Below are 16857 nucleotides of genomic sequence, written 5' to 3' on the forward strand. Positions count from 1 at the left end.
AAAAGAAAAATGTCGAAGACTCCTAATGTCAATGGATTGCTGAAGAACTCCATGAACTATAAAAAGTAATTATTCATGCAATATTCATGCAATATTCATACAATATTCATATTCATTCATATTTATGACGTACCCCTAATGTCAATGGATTGCTGAAGAACTCTATAAACAATAAAAGGTTAATATCCATGCAAACCAAACAACTACATCTATTAAATTATCGATGACTTACCCAGCTGTTGATTAGGCTATTCTTCCTTCCTGTTTCACTCAAAGAATAATTGGCTGATAAACTAAAATAAAATGAGACATTTAACAATCACGTAACAACAAAATACTCGAAAACGCAGATAAAAATTCACAATATCCCTAGAATTTAAGTAGGAACCTGTCTCAAAATACAGTTCTGTGATATTTCCGTGTAAAGTTAAACAAATATACTAGCGTTTTTCACGGTAGCCGAGCACCAATTTGTTCATTATTCTGTTTCGGACCAAGCTCATTGTGAATTTTAAATTCTTGCAAAAGGAATATGAAAGTCAGGATAATTTAGTACCCAGAAATGAGTGCTATTTTGATTGAGGACTTCCATTGCATTTTTTTGCAAAAATTTATTTCATAGTGAGTTTTAAAAGCAAATAGTTTCTAACCATTTGAAGAAATTCAAATTTAGTCTAGCAAGAACAGTGCATAAAAGCTGCGGACTTTTGATTGGTTAACCATTAATAATTCGCGTACATCAAGGAAAAAGTTGACAATATGCCACTTAGTGCCGTCAGACGTTGTTACGTAAACGCCCACGGTTTTGCGCATGAGCTGTTTCCTCGTCACGAGACAACACTTCAGACCTTGCTTTCTGTCAAAACTAACCTTCTTAGACTATTTTTTATGGATAACATTTTAAATTTTGAACATTTTAGCCTTAAATTTTGTTTAGAATTCTCGTGTAAACTTTCCAATGGATCTCCAATATGGTTGCAGTATCCTCATTATAATTTTGCATTGTACATATAGATCTGAATTGGAATTGGTGTTCAACAGAGCTTCAAGCCGCTCAAGCTATTGTTTTAACAAAGGATCGTTTCGCTTTCTCTTTGGTAACAGAGCAGACTTTTATTCCTACTCCAAGTTTCCTCAGCATAAATTTCCTCGATCGATCCATCGATGCTTCGCGATCTTTTTAATTATAAGCTGCCTGTTTAATCTTTGAAATAACTAATTCTATAATTTTATGGCCACTAACGTAAGCAATCCAAATTCCGAGTAACAAAAACAGTTTAAAAAGCTGATGTCACCTAAAATTAGCTTTTCACTAAATTTACTAGTTATTACAACGATGATTAGTAAATTTTAAAACGTGAAATGTCCATTCGTGTTGCCGCCTTAATTCGCTTTTTCTTTCAATCGCCTTGGGTCAAAAATTCCACTTAGCCGATAGTTATTTGCAGTGAGCACAAAATAACAAGGAGATAAACATGTTAAAGATATCGACGAGTTCCACAAAATATATAAGCACGTTTAGCCAGGCAGACTCAGCAGTCCGGGATCGTTATCAGATTTGATAACCTCGACCAAAACAAACCATTAACCAATCGCTGCACAAGTTTTCGTTCACGTGACATTATTTGGTAGCAACAGTGTATAGTTCAATATGGCAGTCGACGGGGCGCTGCGATGAAAGGAGTTACTTTTTTCACAACATCACAATACAATTTCATTTAATTAATTGTATGTTTGCTTCACAATAGGTTACTGGATTATGGAATAGAAACAGAGATGTATGGAAGAAAACTGTCTTTGTCCAAAAGCTACTGCGAAAAGTTTCATTTTCAGATAGACACCGTATAATATTTGTTCCAAGTTAAAACACACGAAGGTAGACAACAGGTATTCTGTTCACAAAAGCGTTGTTTATTGATACTAATATGATAGCTTCTATTTTCACTCAGGCTTCATTTTCTTGGTAGTTGGTGAAGCTGGCTGTTCAACAGTCTGTATAAAATATAAACAAAACACTAACAGTAAATACATCTTGAGTTCACAAATTGACACTGAACAAGTTGCTTCTATATTCCAAGCGGAGAGCTGCAACTGAAGTTCGTTCAATTTGCATGAGCGAAGCGTGGTTAGGACCGAAACATCTCCTACTATGATTCATCACTAACAGTATCGAAACAGTTCGCGACCCTCCCTCTGTCGACTCTCTGTCCAGATGTCCTGAAGATAGAATAGCTTACCTCGATGGCCATATCCCATCCCTCGTCTAATTCCATTTCTGCGATTGCTAATTCAATCCCCTCCGCCGTGCTGTACATTTCGTTTCCATCTTTAATGCACCGGAGTTCTCTTTGTCGTTGTGGACTCGCCTGATATGGTTCTGGCACAACAACAAAAATATAGCAGGTATATTTACTTTAATTCGTAATACACCTCCGTTCAGTGGAATGGGTGGGTGCATGCAACACTTTATGTTGTGAGATGTGACAGTAAACTTGGAAGTCTTGGCATTTCCGGAAAAAAATTGTTTTAGTTGTAGATCAGTAGTCTATTGTTGTGCATTCGGTGATATGGAAAAACGCTTTTAATGACCGATTCATATAAAAGAAACTATGATTCAAGTAATATGTTTTCGTACCATAGTTCACTCGCTAAATCCAACAATAAGCTTCATTATATAACGACTGGTGTGCCAGAAAACTGACCTAGTTTAGCCGGCATTTCCGGAAAATATTTCAGGACCGCGAGTTGTTGAAATTGACTCTAAAATATAGGCAACTTACCCTTTAATGTGATTGCCGATTTTCCCGCAGTCCGAAAGGTGTCTTAGGTCCCTGTTTATGAAGTATTGCACCCGGCCTATCTGTCTTCCAGCAACTTCTCTCAAAGTGTAATTTTTCTTAGCGCTCTTGGATACCAGACTGTGGCACGTCTAGAAGTGTCTCGGGTATTTCTCTAATTTCTGGTAAAACACAACGAAGTGCGAATGGGTCTTTGTTTCCAATTTTCAGGAAGGACATGAAAAGGAGTTCCTTCTGGTCCCTTGATTTTGAACTCATGGTAACCCTTCAAAAGAAAATAAACAACTAATGTTAGATTCGCAAGTGGTTTCCCGACCACCTGGACTACCGTACCATGAATCGAGCGACTCACTAAGAGCTATAATTTGTTCTGAAGGGGCTTAGATGATTTATGTAAGTTACTTTTACGTACTCCTTGATTTTTCCACCAGTAATTCTTAAAGTTGAATGGTGCGTGTTTAAAAGGAACGAAAATTTTATGCTGCAAAACTCGACAACAATAAACCTACCCTACGTAATCACCAAGCTATATCCACAAAATCGACATAAATTTGCTATTTTGATTCTATGGGTACCAGCATCTGCCATCTCAATACCTAGGAACACATCAATTGCAGCTGTAAATATGGCCGCCGTTACGAACAACACATCGCAAATCAAAATACCCCCGTGCACTTTTTTCACAGATCGTGCACAACACTAAAAACACGTTAAATCCCAAGAATATGGCGTGAAGATTAACGACATATTTTTTGTGATTTCCGCAAAAATCTCCAAGTAACTTAAAGCTAATGACAAAATGAAAAACATACCTGGTTTGGATGCAAAATTGCAAGCGCTGTTTCACTTTACGAGTAGCATTTTACATTGTTTACGCTGGTCTTCAACCGCCATCTTCAAAACACGTGAGGCTCCTTCTTTTCTGGTAATTATCGAATAGAATTATGGGTAAATTACCTGAGTATAATCGAACAAATAACGAGCAAAGCGAAGTGAATACGAAAATTCCCGGTTTTTGAAATAGCCCCCATGTTGTGACGTCACATGGTTATCAAATCTGGTAACGATCCCGGACTACTCAGTGACCCGTTAATAACTGTGCCTTAAAAAGTACCAATACAAGATATAAGCTACAATATAAGCTTTTCTTAAGAGGAATTCGTCCATCATTTCTAAGTTTTAATTTAATGATTGGCGTATACTAAGGAAAAAGGTGACTACATGTCAATTGATGCCGTCAAACATTGTTAACTCCTTCGGCTTTGGGTATTAGCTGTATCCTCGACACGTTTGAAAATTGAAGGCATCGCACGATACAGTACTTACACCTTGCTTTCACATAACAAACGTTCTCAAAGTTGTAATTATTTTATTTTGTAATCTTTTTTTAATACTTTAGCGCTGTTAATTTTCACTTTCCCTACAAAACCCATACTTTTGTTCCAATTAAATTACCTTATAATTAGTTAAGTTAAAATTAACCTCTATCGATCGATCGGTCGATGCTGTGAATTATGTTTTACAATCAACTATCTGTTTAATGTTTGGAAAATTAATTATACAGATTTATTAAAGGGAACTATTTACACGCGTTTGAGATCACCCTCAGTTCTTTACAAACTTTTCGGTAAAACCACTATGGAGTATATGAATAACAAGCTTACTCATTCACTGTTTTAAGGAAATGAAACGAAGCAAAACATCCCAACCATCATTTGAAACCTTTACTTAAATGCAAGGGAAAAAAAAACAGTGCATGCTTCTGTGTTGATCACTGACTCGTCAAATTTGAGGAACATGACATAAGCATCGCAACGGATGACGCAACTTAGTCACGATTTATGGCAGTTATTGCAAAACTATTCTGAAAAATATTTTTCTTTCGCGTCTTTCAACCTAACAAGGTCACTCTTTTGTTTTGTTTTATTTTTGGAACGAAGAAACAAAACAACCGATCTTAAGCGTTTTAAGCTTTTCATAATGACGTTTGTCGCAAAAAAGTTAAAATGATGAAGTGGGGAAATAAGTAAGACTTTCATGGGCGCAATTTGAAGTCACGTACAGAAAAGAACCCTGCTGCTGCTGATTCTTTGTTCCTGTCACGTTTATCTGGCTGCGTTACAATCTACGCTCATTATTAGCGACCCAAATAATACAATTCTAACAAGCGATCAATAATATTTCGAATAACTATCAAGCCCAACATGCACGAATTGAGGACCTATCTTGAAGTCCCTGTGTCGTTTTCTTTTCGCATTAAGACCGTAGTGTCAACCTCATGTCCGTGTTGAAGCCGGTAAACATTGCAGTCATAACACGCTCGCAGACGTATTAAGTTGCACATGGGTGTCTATTAAGTCTTGACAAGTTGCGTCAGTGTAAAGTCAACTGAGACATGTCATGTGAAAGATTAGCCCACGGTGATTAGTCTTAAAACGGTAAAAAAACTACAAATTTGGTCATGATCTGTCACTCGCTCCTCTTTCTCATATATTGCGGTTTACAGAACTCCTGTTTTTCCCATCAAGTAACGATACGTTATTATCGGCAAAGTTTAATCGACGTTTCAATCGTTCAGTGAAGCTAAAATATGATGAGAACAGAAGCAGCTACAAATAGTTCAGAGAACGCCACTGGTTCATCAATAATTGTTCCTTCCAAGGCAGAGGGCATCGCATTGTGCGCCGCATTTATTTTGATATTTGTATTTATTGTTGTAGGAAACTTGCTCACCGTTGCTCTGTTTGCGGTAGACAGGAGACTTCGTAAGAGAAGTTTGTTTCTAGTCATCAATATGGCGTTTGCTGACCTGATGTTAGGAGTCCTGTCGCTACCTATCTACATTTACACTGTTGGGAGCAGGTTTCAACTTTGGAAAGGGGCTTCGCCGATGTCTTTGCCAATTTTCTACACGATCGTTGATATCTTTTTCTCGCAGGCGTCGTTAATTTCTGCAGCTTTCGTATCTGGCGAGAGATTTTACGCCATTTACTGGCCGTTTAAGCACCGAACACTGTCAATGCGAGCATACCGTATTATTGTTTTTACTGTGTGGGCACTGACTCTCTTTATCGCCGCCCTCTTCAGTGCAACACATCTCTTGTTTTCATTTAAACGTGCTATGCATTATTGGATGCCATACGTCATGATTATAACATTCATCATATGTGGCAGTAACATCGGCATTTGGAGAAAGTTTCGACGCGGAAATATCGCTTCACAACAGCAAAACAGAGACTCGCAAAACAAACGCGTAAGAGTGAATGCCTACAAAAATGGACCTAAATCGCCTATCAATGGCACAAGTCGAAAAATTGATTTCGCTTGTATTTTGTCCATAGATAGGACCTAGTAAGAATAGAAACGGACCATAGTTAGTTTCTGCTAATACAGCTTTCTTTGGTAGAAATACGCCATAAACGATTTCGACCCGATTGGGCTCAAAATCTACTTCCGGTTTTGCTGAATTTTCCGAATATTTGATTGCTTCGCGCTCCGCAGAACAGTTACTTGAGAATATTTCAATGGATTTTATATTCAGTTCAGGTCTTCGTGGTATGACTGAGCGAAAAATAAAATAAATCAAAGTTAGTTTTGAGCCCGAAAAGAGATCAAACTGACACGCAAAATTTCACAGTGTGTGGCAAGAGAATTATTGCTTAAAAACATCGCCATATTTTTCTATGGGCTATAACTTTAAATACCGTAAAAACACTTTCTACGGGTTAAATATACACCCAGCTGTTAGGCTATCAAAAAACATCTCTGGGCAAATGGTTTCAAGTCGCCCGTCTTGGCCTGTGTTTCTCATAGATTTTGCCCAAAATCCGCCGTTGGAATGTAAACAATTGCGTGACGCGGATAGCCAATCTCGAGTAAAATATTCGTTTCCAGCAATCCGATGAAAGCAATTTTTGAAACGTTGTGTGGATAAAATAATGGAAAATGTTTTTTTTTTGTTTAAGTTAGTATAAATATATATGTTTTTTCATTTGCATTGCAACACCCACGACATCCCTGATAAAGAACGTTGCTACAGTACTCCGGGAAATGATTTTAACACTTGTTTATTTTATTGCTTTCACCGATAACTTACAATATAGTGGCAGTTTTAGAGATACACTTAACCAATCCTCTATGGTTTATGGCAATTGAATCATTGACTGACAAATAAAGTCAAGTGGAGATACCATAATTTCTATAAACTACTAACTGCGTGATGGCATCTCAGCTCTTCTAGCTGTGTAGAAAATTTGTACCTACACAATATGCTCAAACTCAGCTAGAAAACCTGGAATTTCTTGAATTGAATTAGCCCAGGAAGAAATTGCGTTTAAGTTTCGATCATACTGGGAAGAACTCCATCTTTTCTACTTTGGTTGTTTGATCAATTAACTGAAATTTGCAGATCATAACACTGGTAGACAAATAAACATTACAGTGGTCGATCTAGGACTAGGTTTACACTAAAGGAGTTTTTTTTGGATTCTTAAAAGTTCCCGGATTCATCAATTTTAGAGTATTCGGATTAGTAGGGGTTTACAGTGAAAGGATATTCGGATTCTTAACCGTTTACACACGACGATAACTCCGGGCACATTCATGATGGAATGGTTAACAAGCAGTTTGTTGCCTCGACAACGAGAAACAAAATGCCTCCGAAAATAAGGCTAGGGGTAGGTTGAGACAGTCTGAAGTTTTCTTTCGACTCGCTGACCACGGTACTGTTGTCCATCATGTCAGGTCCCTCCAGGAAGTTATTCTGGTCTTTACTTAATATCTAGAACCGTCGAGGTTTTCGATCGTGCCATCGTCGTCATCTGCGCAGTATTATAAAAGTGATTATCTACACCTGAAACAGCACGAGGTAATCACCCAGCGACCGCCATCAAATGGCCATTAATGTGCCTACGACTCGACTACGTAGACGACTGGATCATGTAATCCGCCATTTTCGTTCCACCGCAAACTCAAAAGATCACAGGCGGAAAAATATGCGGATTCGAGAGAAAATTGTTTACACGACAAAACTCTCCAGATTCAAAAGTTTTCGGATTCAAAGTTCCCACTTTAAATTCCGGGGAGTTTTTTTTTCAGATTCGTCCACTTTTATGTAAACGGCAAAATCAATCCGGCACTGAAACGTTCCGAATTCATTACGAATCCGGAACAATTTCCTCTCGTGTTAACCTACAATCCTGGCCATAAGTTGTTGGGACACCTCCCCCTTTTACGCGCTAAAACCCTCGATTTCAACTACGTCCTTAAAGTTTTAGAACAAAAGATGAATAGAAGCAAGTACAATTGACCCCCCTCCCCCCTAGCAATGTTGCATGAAAACGAAGCTATTCTAAAGACTAGATCGGATGTGGGAAAAAAGGAAAAAGGGACAATAGAAAGTGGTTAGACAGTTGTGTTGGAACCAAACGCGATTGCTGAAAAATCGCTATTATTGGAATAAGACGTGAATATCTATCTTCTCGTCTCTTTAGTTCGAGAATACTGTTCTAGGAGGCGAACAATTCTTCAAACGTGGCTATTCTGAAGCTATTGTCAAGGATTTTTTTTCTTCAAGATTTTTATCAACATTGACAGGGGGAGGGGGGTAGGCGGGCTTGCGCGGTTTTGGTCTTAAGAGAGGCTGCCTGTGAAGTCATCTGCCGTAACTGTCCCAACACTTTTGACCAGGATTGTAGTCTTAAATGAACAGCGAACAGCCATCTTGTTTTGTTCGCGGAAGTCGGTCACGGAAGAGCGAATTTCAATGAAATATATATATATATATATATATAATTTGATTAAGCAATTAGCCAAAAATAGGTTGGCCACCAAAACAGTTTAGGGTTTAGCTTAACTCTAACCTTAAGTTTTAAGACTGAAGAAAAAAAGAAAAAAAGCATTGAGCATTTCAGTTGTTTGAAACAGAAACATTCGCGCACAATGAACTATATGTATAATACGTGCGTAACCTGGAAAGCAATCCGTCCAGCACAGTAATTGTTCAAATTAACAGCTTACCGAGACACTCGCAATGTCGATGCCTCTTATTTATGATTTAAACTTTTAGGATTTGTTTACTTTACTTTTTCCAACTTTTTAGAAGGAGAAAAGGCACTAAATGTGTTGGTACAAATAAAAAGGTTTAACTGACCGAAAATCGATCCGTCGAAATCAATCAACAAATACAAATTTAATCACTGTAGCGTTCCTTCAGATCACGTAAGGCTACAATACAAACCAACAATATCAACTTGTCATCACGCTTAACAAATGAACTTAGAACGATTTTCTTTCTAGAACTCGCTCTTGTAATTAAAATGATCAAAGAAAGAACGACAGCTTAAAACGACATAGCAGTAACACCCGAACTCCAAGTAAATTGCTTTTAATTGACGTTTTTAATTAACGAAATTTCCAAAGCGATGACTTTCAAAATATTAAAGTTAAAAGTGGTCCATTATGTGTTTCTTTTTTCACCTAAATGTTCTAATATAGCCATCTGCGGTTTGTTGGAAACGAATAATGTATTCACGGTGACCGCCCGCGTCACGCAATTGTTTACATTCTCACGGCGGTTCAGGTAAAAATCTATGAGAAGCACAGGCCAAGGCGGGCGACTTAAAACCATTTGCCCAGAGATATTTTTTGATTTTCAAACAGGTGGGTGTACAGTTAACCCGTAGAAAGTGTTTTTATGGCATTTAAAGTTATAGCCCATAGAAAAATATGGCGATTTTTTAGTGCTATAATTCGTTTGCAACACATCGTAATAGTTTGCGTTTCTGTTCGATCTCGTTTCGGGCTCAAAAGAAACCTCGATTTATTTTATTTTTCGCTCAGTCATACCATGAAGACCTGAGCTGAATGTAAAGACCATTGAAAGATTCTTAAGTAGCTGCTGTGCGACGCGCAAAGCAATCAAATTTTCAGAAAATTTAGTATAACAGGAAGTAGATTTTGAGCTCAATCGGGGCAAAATCGTTTTTCGCAAATTTCTCCCCAAAAAAGCTGCATTAGCAGAAACTAACTATGGTCCGTTTGTTTACTAGCTAGGGCCAATCTATGGGCCAAAAATGAGCAAAATCGATTTTTCGACTTGTGCCATTGTTTGGTCCATAGTTATGGGCACTGGCTCTTAACAAAGACCTTGCTATTTGTATCTATTCTTGCATTGCTGTGCTGGATCCCTTTAGTTATTTTGAACGGTTTAATTTTTGTGTATGATGTCCAAATACCGTGGAAATTTTATGACCTGGTGAACGTTATAAATTACTCCAATTCTTTTGCGAATCCAGTTGTGTACGCATTAAGAATACCTGAGCTTAGAGAAGCCCTGGTTTTGTGTTATTTAAGAAGACCAGCGGCGCCAAACATAGTAAATATTAATAGAAGAAGTAAGAAGACTCCGGCGACAGAGCTCAGAACTTTACGAACAGACAACAGTCTCCTACAGCTGAAGTTTAAACTGGAAGTTCTGGATACCAAAGTTTAGAAACTCTGAGTTGATGTTGTAGATTAGATGCTCTTGAATTGTAAAGCGAAACATATGTTCCGTGATCAGTGAAGCATTGCCAGTTGTGCATAAATTTGTTTACACGCATATTTTGTCTCTTAACTCCATTTGTGCACCGCCTCTAACCACAACTAAACTACAAGAAAATTTTAACTTGGTTCAGGATCATGTAACATATAAACTACTATTTAACAAATTTCCAACCAGTTTAGGACAATAATGCATGGCATGTTTAGTGTGCGATTTCTTAACCCATAATTATTCCACTGAATAATTTTAGACATCATTTTACGGTTGGTCAAAATTACATGTAAGTAAGACAATTTGGGCCGGAAACAAACATTGTGGTCTTCTGATGTCATCTTTCGGAAACATATGAATGACAATGCCTTACGTTTAAGTGGTGTTTTTACAGCTCATCAAACCAGGCCCTCCGATAAAGCAAACCTTCCCGGCATTCTTTCGCTGGTTTCTCTCAGCTGTCGTGATGGCTAAAAGGTTTTACACACATTATGACGTCAACGGTCCTTAATTTGCATATTTTGACCGCGCGCGGAATGTCGTACATTTTTTATTCGAATTGCCCAACTTCGAAGCAGAAAAAAAATTATTGTGCGCTTGTCCGAAGCCCAAAATCGAAATTTACGAATCAGAAAAAAAATAGACTTCAATATTTTGGGGTAAAAAAAAGTGGGCAAAAATCTCATTTCATAGGCACTTTAAGGACGTTCGCGCTAATTGTTTCTGCAAATCCTTACCACGCACGCAAATTCACAAGCCGCGTCATGCATCGAGTGCGCGCTCACTAATATCAAAGTGCTCTGTGAACAAACTCGTAAATTGAACAGATGAATTAAATTATTTTTTTTGGATTATCTGGTTAAGGGAATTTTGTGGTTGATTTTTATATTTAGAGTACGAGCAGTAGTTCAGTGTTCGCTGATATAGTACCAAAGAAACAAAGTAACATTTGGATAAGATGGTATTACAACAGACCTTTTTCGCTTGGGCAGTTTGTTGTCCCATTACAGACCACGTGATATTCTCTAGAGAATTGTTCTTTTATCCATCTAAAAATTATTTATTCATATGCACGCGACTATTTGAAAATTTGAAAGGAAGAATTCTCAAGAGTATCATCACATGGTCTGAAATGGGGCAACAAACCGCCCAGTCGAAAAAGGTCTATTGGCACGATCAAGTTATTACATGAAAAAATGAAGAAAATCTATCGATTAGAAGTTTGAATTTTTGCAAAATGCACCATCGAATTTCGTTTTTTTTTTTAGCTCTTCGTTTGTCTGTGCGGCAGTTCCAACTGCCTATTAAAGTGTTACGTTTTGTGAGAATTGTCAATGCAACGGATTCACTTGTACAAAATATTGCTAGGAAACTTTGTCTCCGTTGATTCATCTTTGATGTTTTAAGCTAAAAACCCTGGGGACCAGGCTGATTTACATGCGCCAATTTTTCAAAATCAGACTAGTTTTCCACATGCTTTATCTCTGAAACGAAGTCCGTGAACCCCAATGTTTCTTCATTTATGAAACAAGTAATTCATGATCTGTCCGCAGTAGAAGTTTGAAGAAAATCTTTCGAGTAGAACATTTTCGCGCGAACGTCCTTAATTTAGCGTTTAATGTTTCAGCATTTGGTTTTCGGATTTTGGAGGTAAGCAAAGCGTTCGTCCATTTCCTGGACCTCTTTATTTCACCTCGGTACTGATCCGTGCAAGTTTATGAGGTTTGTTATATAGATGCTTCAACCGAAAGCTGAAGGCTAGCTAGATTGGGCTTCAAACCTCTTCAGTTCGCTCTCTCAATAGCTAACTGTAAAGCGAACACGTTTTATTTGGGGGTTCGCGACTGGCTAATAACGGGGAAAACCGGGAATAATTGACTTGGGGGCTAGGAAGACAAACAGTCATTTGCTCTACATGAATTAGAAAACAAATTTTGATTTGCAGATTAGAATCATCTACTCTTTACCTCGAAGTGGAAGGAAATGTTAGTTTGCCTGCTCAAAACAATTAACAGGGTTTTGTTGAAGATAGGCATTTATAACCTTGAATTGCCTTTGTAGGGAAAAAAATCTCGCAGGCGAGAAGCATTAACACTAACCTAAAAAGGTATAGTAGGGCAATGATTTCAAATGAAAATGTCTTGATCCCTCAAAAAATGAAAAGTACACATCTTTCTTGCTGTATCAAGCTAACTGTATTCAAGTTTGTGAAATGTAGATTCGATCATTATGCTCGGCGGTTTGCTGGTTTTGAGTGACTTTTTTTTTAGCGGTTTTCAAGAAATTTTGAGAGGTTTCAGTCTGGTTTCTCGTAGGCCCAATGCCCCCTATATCGACGAGTTTTTTATTACTGAATTACACATGTCCGATTGTGTGTTACGTTTAATGCTAATTATAAAAGCACTCGTGCTAGTTAGGTATGAGATGGTTATAGCCAACTCAGATCCAAAACGCGCGCTGGTGAAAAAATTGTCTGATATAACACTAGGGTGATCTGCGACTAGACCTTGCATGAGTACATGTATTTTGACATCGTTTGTCTATATTTTCATTGAGTATTTGAATTTGTTTTCCTACATTTTGATTAGTTCGAAGAAGCGAATTTTTCATCAACAATTTTAGAAACCAGAAGAAACGTTTTGGCACAACCGTCGCTCAACTTTTTGTGGCGTGTTTTTAACCAGTCAAAAGGATCCTTTGTTTTGCATCGCCGTGCACTGTGAGAACTTTGTAGTCAATCAAAATAAAACATGTCTTAGTGCTCAAGTTGTTGTCGCTACGTTATAAATGAATTGGCTCATGCTTTTAGCTTTGCGAATATCGAGTTATGGATGCACTTTGGACGTTTGGAGAGCACTCAAGAAGCTACACTTCTCTCTTGCTCTCCAAACTTCCAAAGTGCATCCATAACTCGATATGCCCTGCACGCTAAGTATGAACCAATTCTTCAATACGTGGCAAAAAGTCTTTTTTTAACCAGACATGAAAACCGCAGAATTTAGCGTGGTCAATATGTAAGAAATAATTCATGATCTTAAAAAAAAAAGAAAGAAAAAGAAAAAAAAGAAAACCATCGCCTTTCGACGAGCAAATGTAAATTGGTAGAGACTCCTAGCATGAAGTCAACACACGCCATATCGCTGAATAGAAACAAACTTCCCTTTCAAAGTCTCGGCCTGTCTGAGCGAACGGAATTATGGTGTGCAAGTCTCCTACGACAATAAAAACAAACTCTAACCTACTAACGGAGCACAATGCAATGCCTTATGCCTTGAAAGGTACAATTCTTGATGAAACCGTTGCGTACTCGGAACTTTTGTTTGAAAGCCAATAATCTGAAGCATTTTGCATCTCAAATGGAACATATTGTTGAATTAATCAACGATGATTGTCCCAGAAAAAGCGAAAAACTACAAAGTCGACCGTGATGTGCCACTTGGTCACCCTTTAAATTTCTCCGGCTGCAATTGAACTTAGAAACCAATAAAAATTTAATCTTCGTAATTTATTCCTCCTCAAAGTTTCATTCCCCCGGCATGTCAAGTTATTTCATATCGCACGGTCCATTTCAAATACAATTATCAATCAAAAATGAAAAACACATTTACCGTTTTGTCAAGGTTGAACACACGTATACGTACATCTTGACAAAGTGCGTCAACTTTGAAAGTATGGTAGACCTAAAGCATAGCGTCTTAATGGAACATTATTCATTTAGTCCTCAGTGATCGGTCTTCAAAAATTGAAAAAGCTACACATTTAACACTTAATGACTGGTCCTGAGGGGAACAGTGCATTTTGTTTCCAGAGAATCTCAATGTGTCCCGAGACGAAGTCGAGGGAAACAAAATTCACTGTTCCCCAAGGGACCAGTCACTAAGTGATTTGTTGTATAGCAAAACCAAACAAAAGCAAATTTTGAAAAACGCGTTGAGATTCCAGCGACAATATCAGGCCACCTTCAACTGCACGCTCTGATCACGTGCAACAGAGGTCAACTTTTCGTGGGTAACAGTGAACTGTTTCTTGTTTGACGTCATCGTTTTTCTTGTTGCCCGCTCATGGCATTTGGCAGTAACCAGTTTCATTGTTAGATGTCATGTGACCATGAACTAGCCAATGAATGGGCGCGCTGTAGCAGGAAAAACGCCAGCTATATAACAACTGGCCTTGATGCCACTTGGTCTTCGATTCACTCGTATAAAGTGTGGATTATATAGCTCCTATTTCCTGGTCTCATCTACACGTAGTCATCGGCTAAGTTTATTCAGCGTTTCAATCGTTCTGTCAAAACTAAAAAAAAAAAAAAATTAATATTACAGCAGCAGCTAACACTTTCTCAGAGAACGCGACTGGTTCAACCAGAATTGTTCCTTCCGAAGGAATGGCATTGTGCACCGGTTTTATATTCGAGCTTGCCTTTATTATTGTGGGAAACTTGCTCACCATTGTTCTTTTTGCAGTAAACAGGAGACTTCGAAAGGGAAGTTTGTTTCTGGTAATCAATATGGCGTTTGCTGACCCGATGTTTACTTTAAATTGTCGGGGCTGTTTATCTGTTTTAGCCGACTGAATTCGAATGGATATCTTTGTATATTTTCTCCATAGTCGCTAATCCATTTTTTACATTTGCCTCGATAATTTCTGCGGCTTTTATTTCTGCCGAAAGACGTTACGCCACGTATCGGCCACTAAAACACCGAACACTGTCAACGCGAGCATACCACATTGTTATATTTATGATCTGGACACTTCGTGTCGTTTTTGCCGCTATCGGCACTGCTTTGAATCTCTTTATTTCAGCTAAACACTCTACATATCTTTGGACGCTATACATCCTGAGTCTAATATTCACCATGCGTGGCTCTAACATCGCCATTCGTAACACGTTTCAACAGAAAGCTGTAGCCACTCGATAGCCAAGAAGATCTTCATAAAACAAGCCCTTAACAAAGACCTTGCTGTTTGTATCTATTCTTGCTTTGCTGTCGTTTCTCACTGTAATTGTCATGCAATATATAATTATTGCCTACCAAGGCCAGATACCTTGGAAATTTTGCCTTGACGCCTGCGCTGCTCTCTTCCGCTCGTCCTGATCTCGAGCCAAATATCTCCCTATCCGGCCCTTCCACTCCGTCAATAAGCATTTTATCATATGACCATTTTGTGGCTTCTTCAATTGTGAGGAGTTTTGACTTTCCTTCTTCTCTCCAAGTAACGTGGCAACTGAAAACCTCCGTAGTTCTGCGTCGGACAGTTCTCCAGGACAGCATCGATTTTGCGGGGCGTACGTGTTCTACTAGGGCGTATGAGTTTTTCAGACCCTCTTACTTCGACGAGTACGGCCCTGACACGGGACCTTTCGTTATGGTTTTGCAAAGAAATAGCGTACGGGGCTGTACGGGTCATATGATAAAAACCTACCATTTAACATACGGTCGAACCTCCCGTAAGCGCTTACGGGAGGGAGTAGCTTACGAGGGAATATTGGGCGAAAATTTGGCCTCATTAACATATGGTAACTGCAGAAACTTACCCCATGTTTTAAATGTTTTTCAAAAGTCAATTTCGAGAAAAAAATACTCTACTTATCATTGAGAAATATCCGTCTCTTGTACTACCCAGTATTGCGCTAATGTTACAACAACTTATTATCCAATTTCTGCTCTATTATCTGTCAAGCTGTCGCTTACGGAAGGTCCAAAACAAAAGATAATTTCAAACTATTAGCTCTAAAAGTGGTCGCGGTCGCTTACGAGAGGTGGTCGCTTACAAGAGGTTCTAAATATAGTGATTTTTAAAAACTGTTGGTATTTTGGAAAACTGGTCGCTGAGGAGAGGTGGTCGCACGTTTGACTGTAATCCTAAAATGTTTCAAGGCAATAAGGCCTTCTTGGCATGTTTTCTAAGTTTTCGCAACAGAGACTTTTTTCTTTCCAGAAAAAAAAAAAAAAAACAAAAAACAGTAGCTTGAATAATGGGTGATTTCCAAAAACAGTAAAACTATAACTCGACACCTAAAACAAATATTCTGTAGTACGCTTTTAGTTTAATTGGAGGTAAGAGGTAATCCTAAGCTAAAAGGAATTTGAGAAAATTGCTTAGCAGCCACCTGCTTTTTCTAATACGCAAAATGACATTCATTATGTCGCGTGATGTTTAAAAGATATGTTATTACTGACATTAAGATTAGATGTTTTACGCACCATTTGTAAGCTTCTAACGTGAAACTAATTACATTTCGGTTCTATACGCTGAAAGAGAAACTTAAAAAGGTTTTGTTAAGAATGCCCTACATTTTCCGTGGCGGACCAAAGTCTTAACTGCGTTTTTGTTATCTTATGGCTGTGGGATTAGAGTTCATATTACAGCTCGTTTACTATGTTCTATGCAGGTTTGTGTCAGATGAATGCCTTTTAAAAGAGAAACACTCTGGAAATGCGGTTTGATATCAACCACCTGGAATAAACCGAGAATTAAGCCACGCATCGTTTAGCTTTACTGGAACACTTTGGCGATATCACG

At 38.2% G+C, this 16857-nt stretch overlaps 1 protein-coding gene and 1 long non-coding RNA gene across 3 annotated transcripts; one reads left to right on the forward strand and one right to left on the reverse strand.

The window, feature by feature from the left end:
* Positions 1 to 1890: 1890 nt before the first annotated feature.
* Positions 1891 to 3771, reverse strand: LOC149107824 (uncharacterized). Of its 2 annotated transcripts, none has more exons than XR_016209140.1 (4): positions 3611 to 3771; positions 2781 to 3063; positions 2238 to 2377; positions 1891 to 1992 (listed from the first exon to the last, which is right to left on the reverse strand). It is a non-coding gene; the product is annotated as an uncharacterized LOC149107824 (long non-coding RNA). The 2 variants fall into 2 exon arrangements; XR_016209139.1 differs by lacking the exon at positions 3611 to 3771 and adding an exon at positions 3308 to 3574.
* A 1579-nt stretch (positions 3772 to 5350) lies between these two features.
* Positions 5351 to 10398, forward strand: LOC149107825 (adenosine receptor A3-like). The gene is made up of 2 exons (XM_089295990.1): positions 5351 to 6050; positions 9933 to 10398. The coding sequence occupies exons 1-2, from the start codon at positions 5389 to 5391 to the stop codon at positions 10288 to 10290; spliced, it is 1020 nt and encodes a 339-aa protein (XP_089152116.1). The 5' UTR covers positions 5351 to 5388; the 3' UTR covers positions 10291 to 10398.
* Positions 10399 to 16857: the final 6459 nt, after the last annotated feature.

The sequence above is a fragment of the Orbicella faveolata genome, unplaced genomic scaffold (assembly GCF_042242905.1).
Source record: "Orbicella faveolata isolate gen_17 unplaced genomic scaffold, um_ofav_v1 contig_26, whole genome shotgun sequence".
Classification (NCBI taxonomy): domain Eukaryota; kingdom Metazoa; phylum Cnidaria; class Anthozoa; order Scleractinia; family Merulinidae; genus Orbicella; species Orbicella faveolata.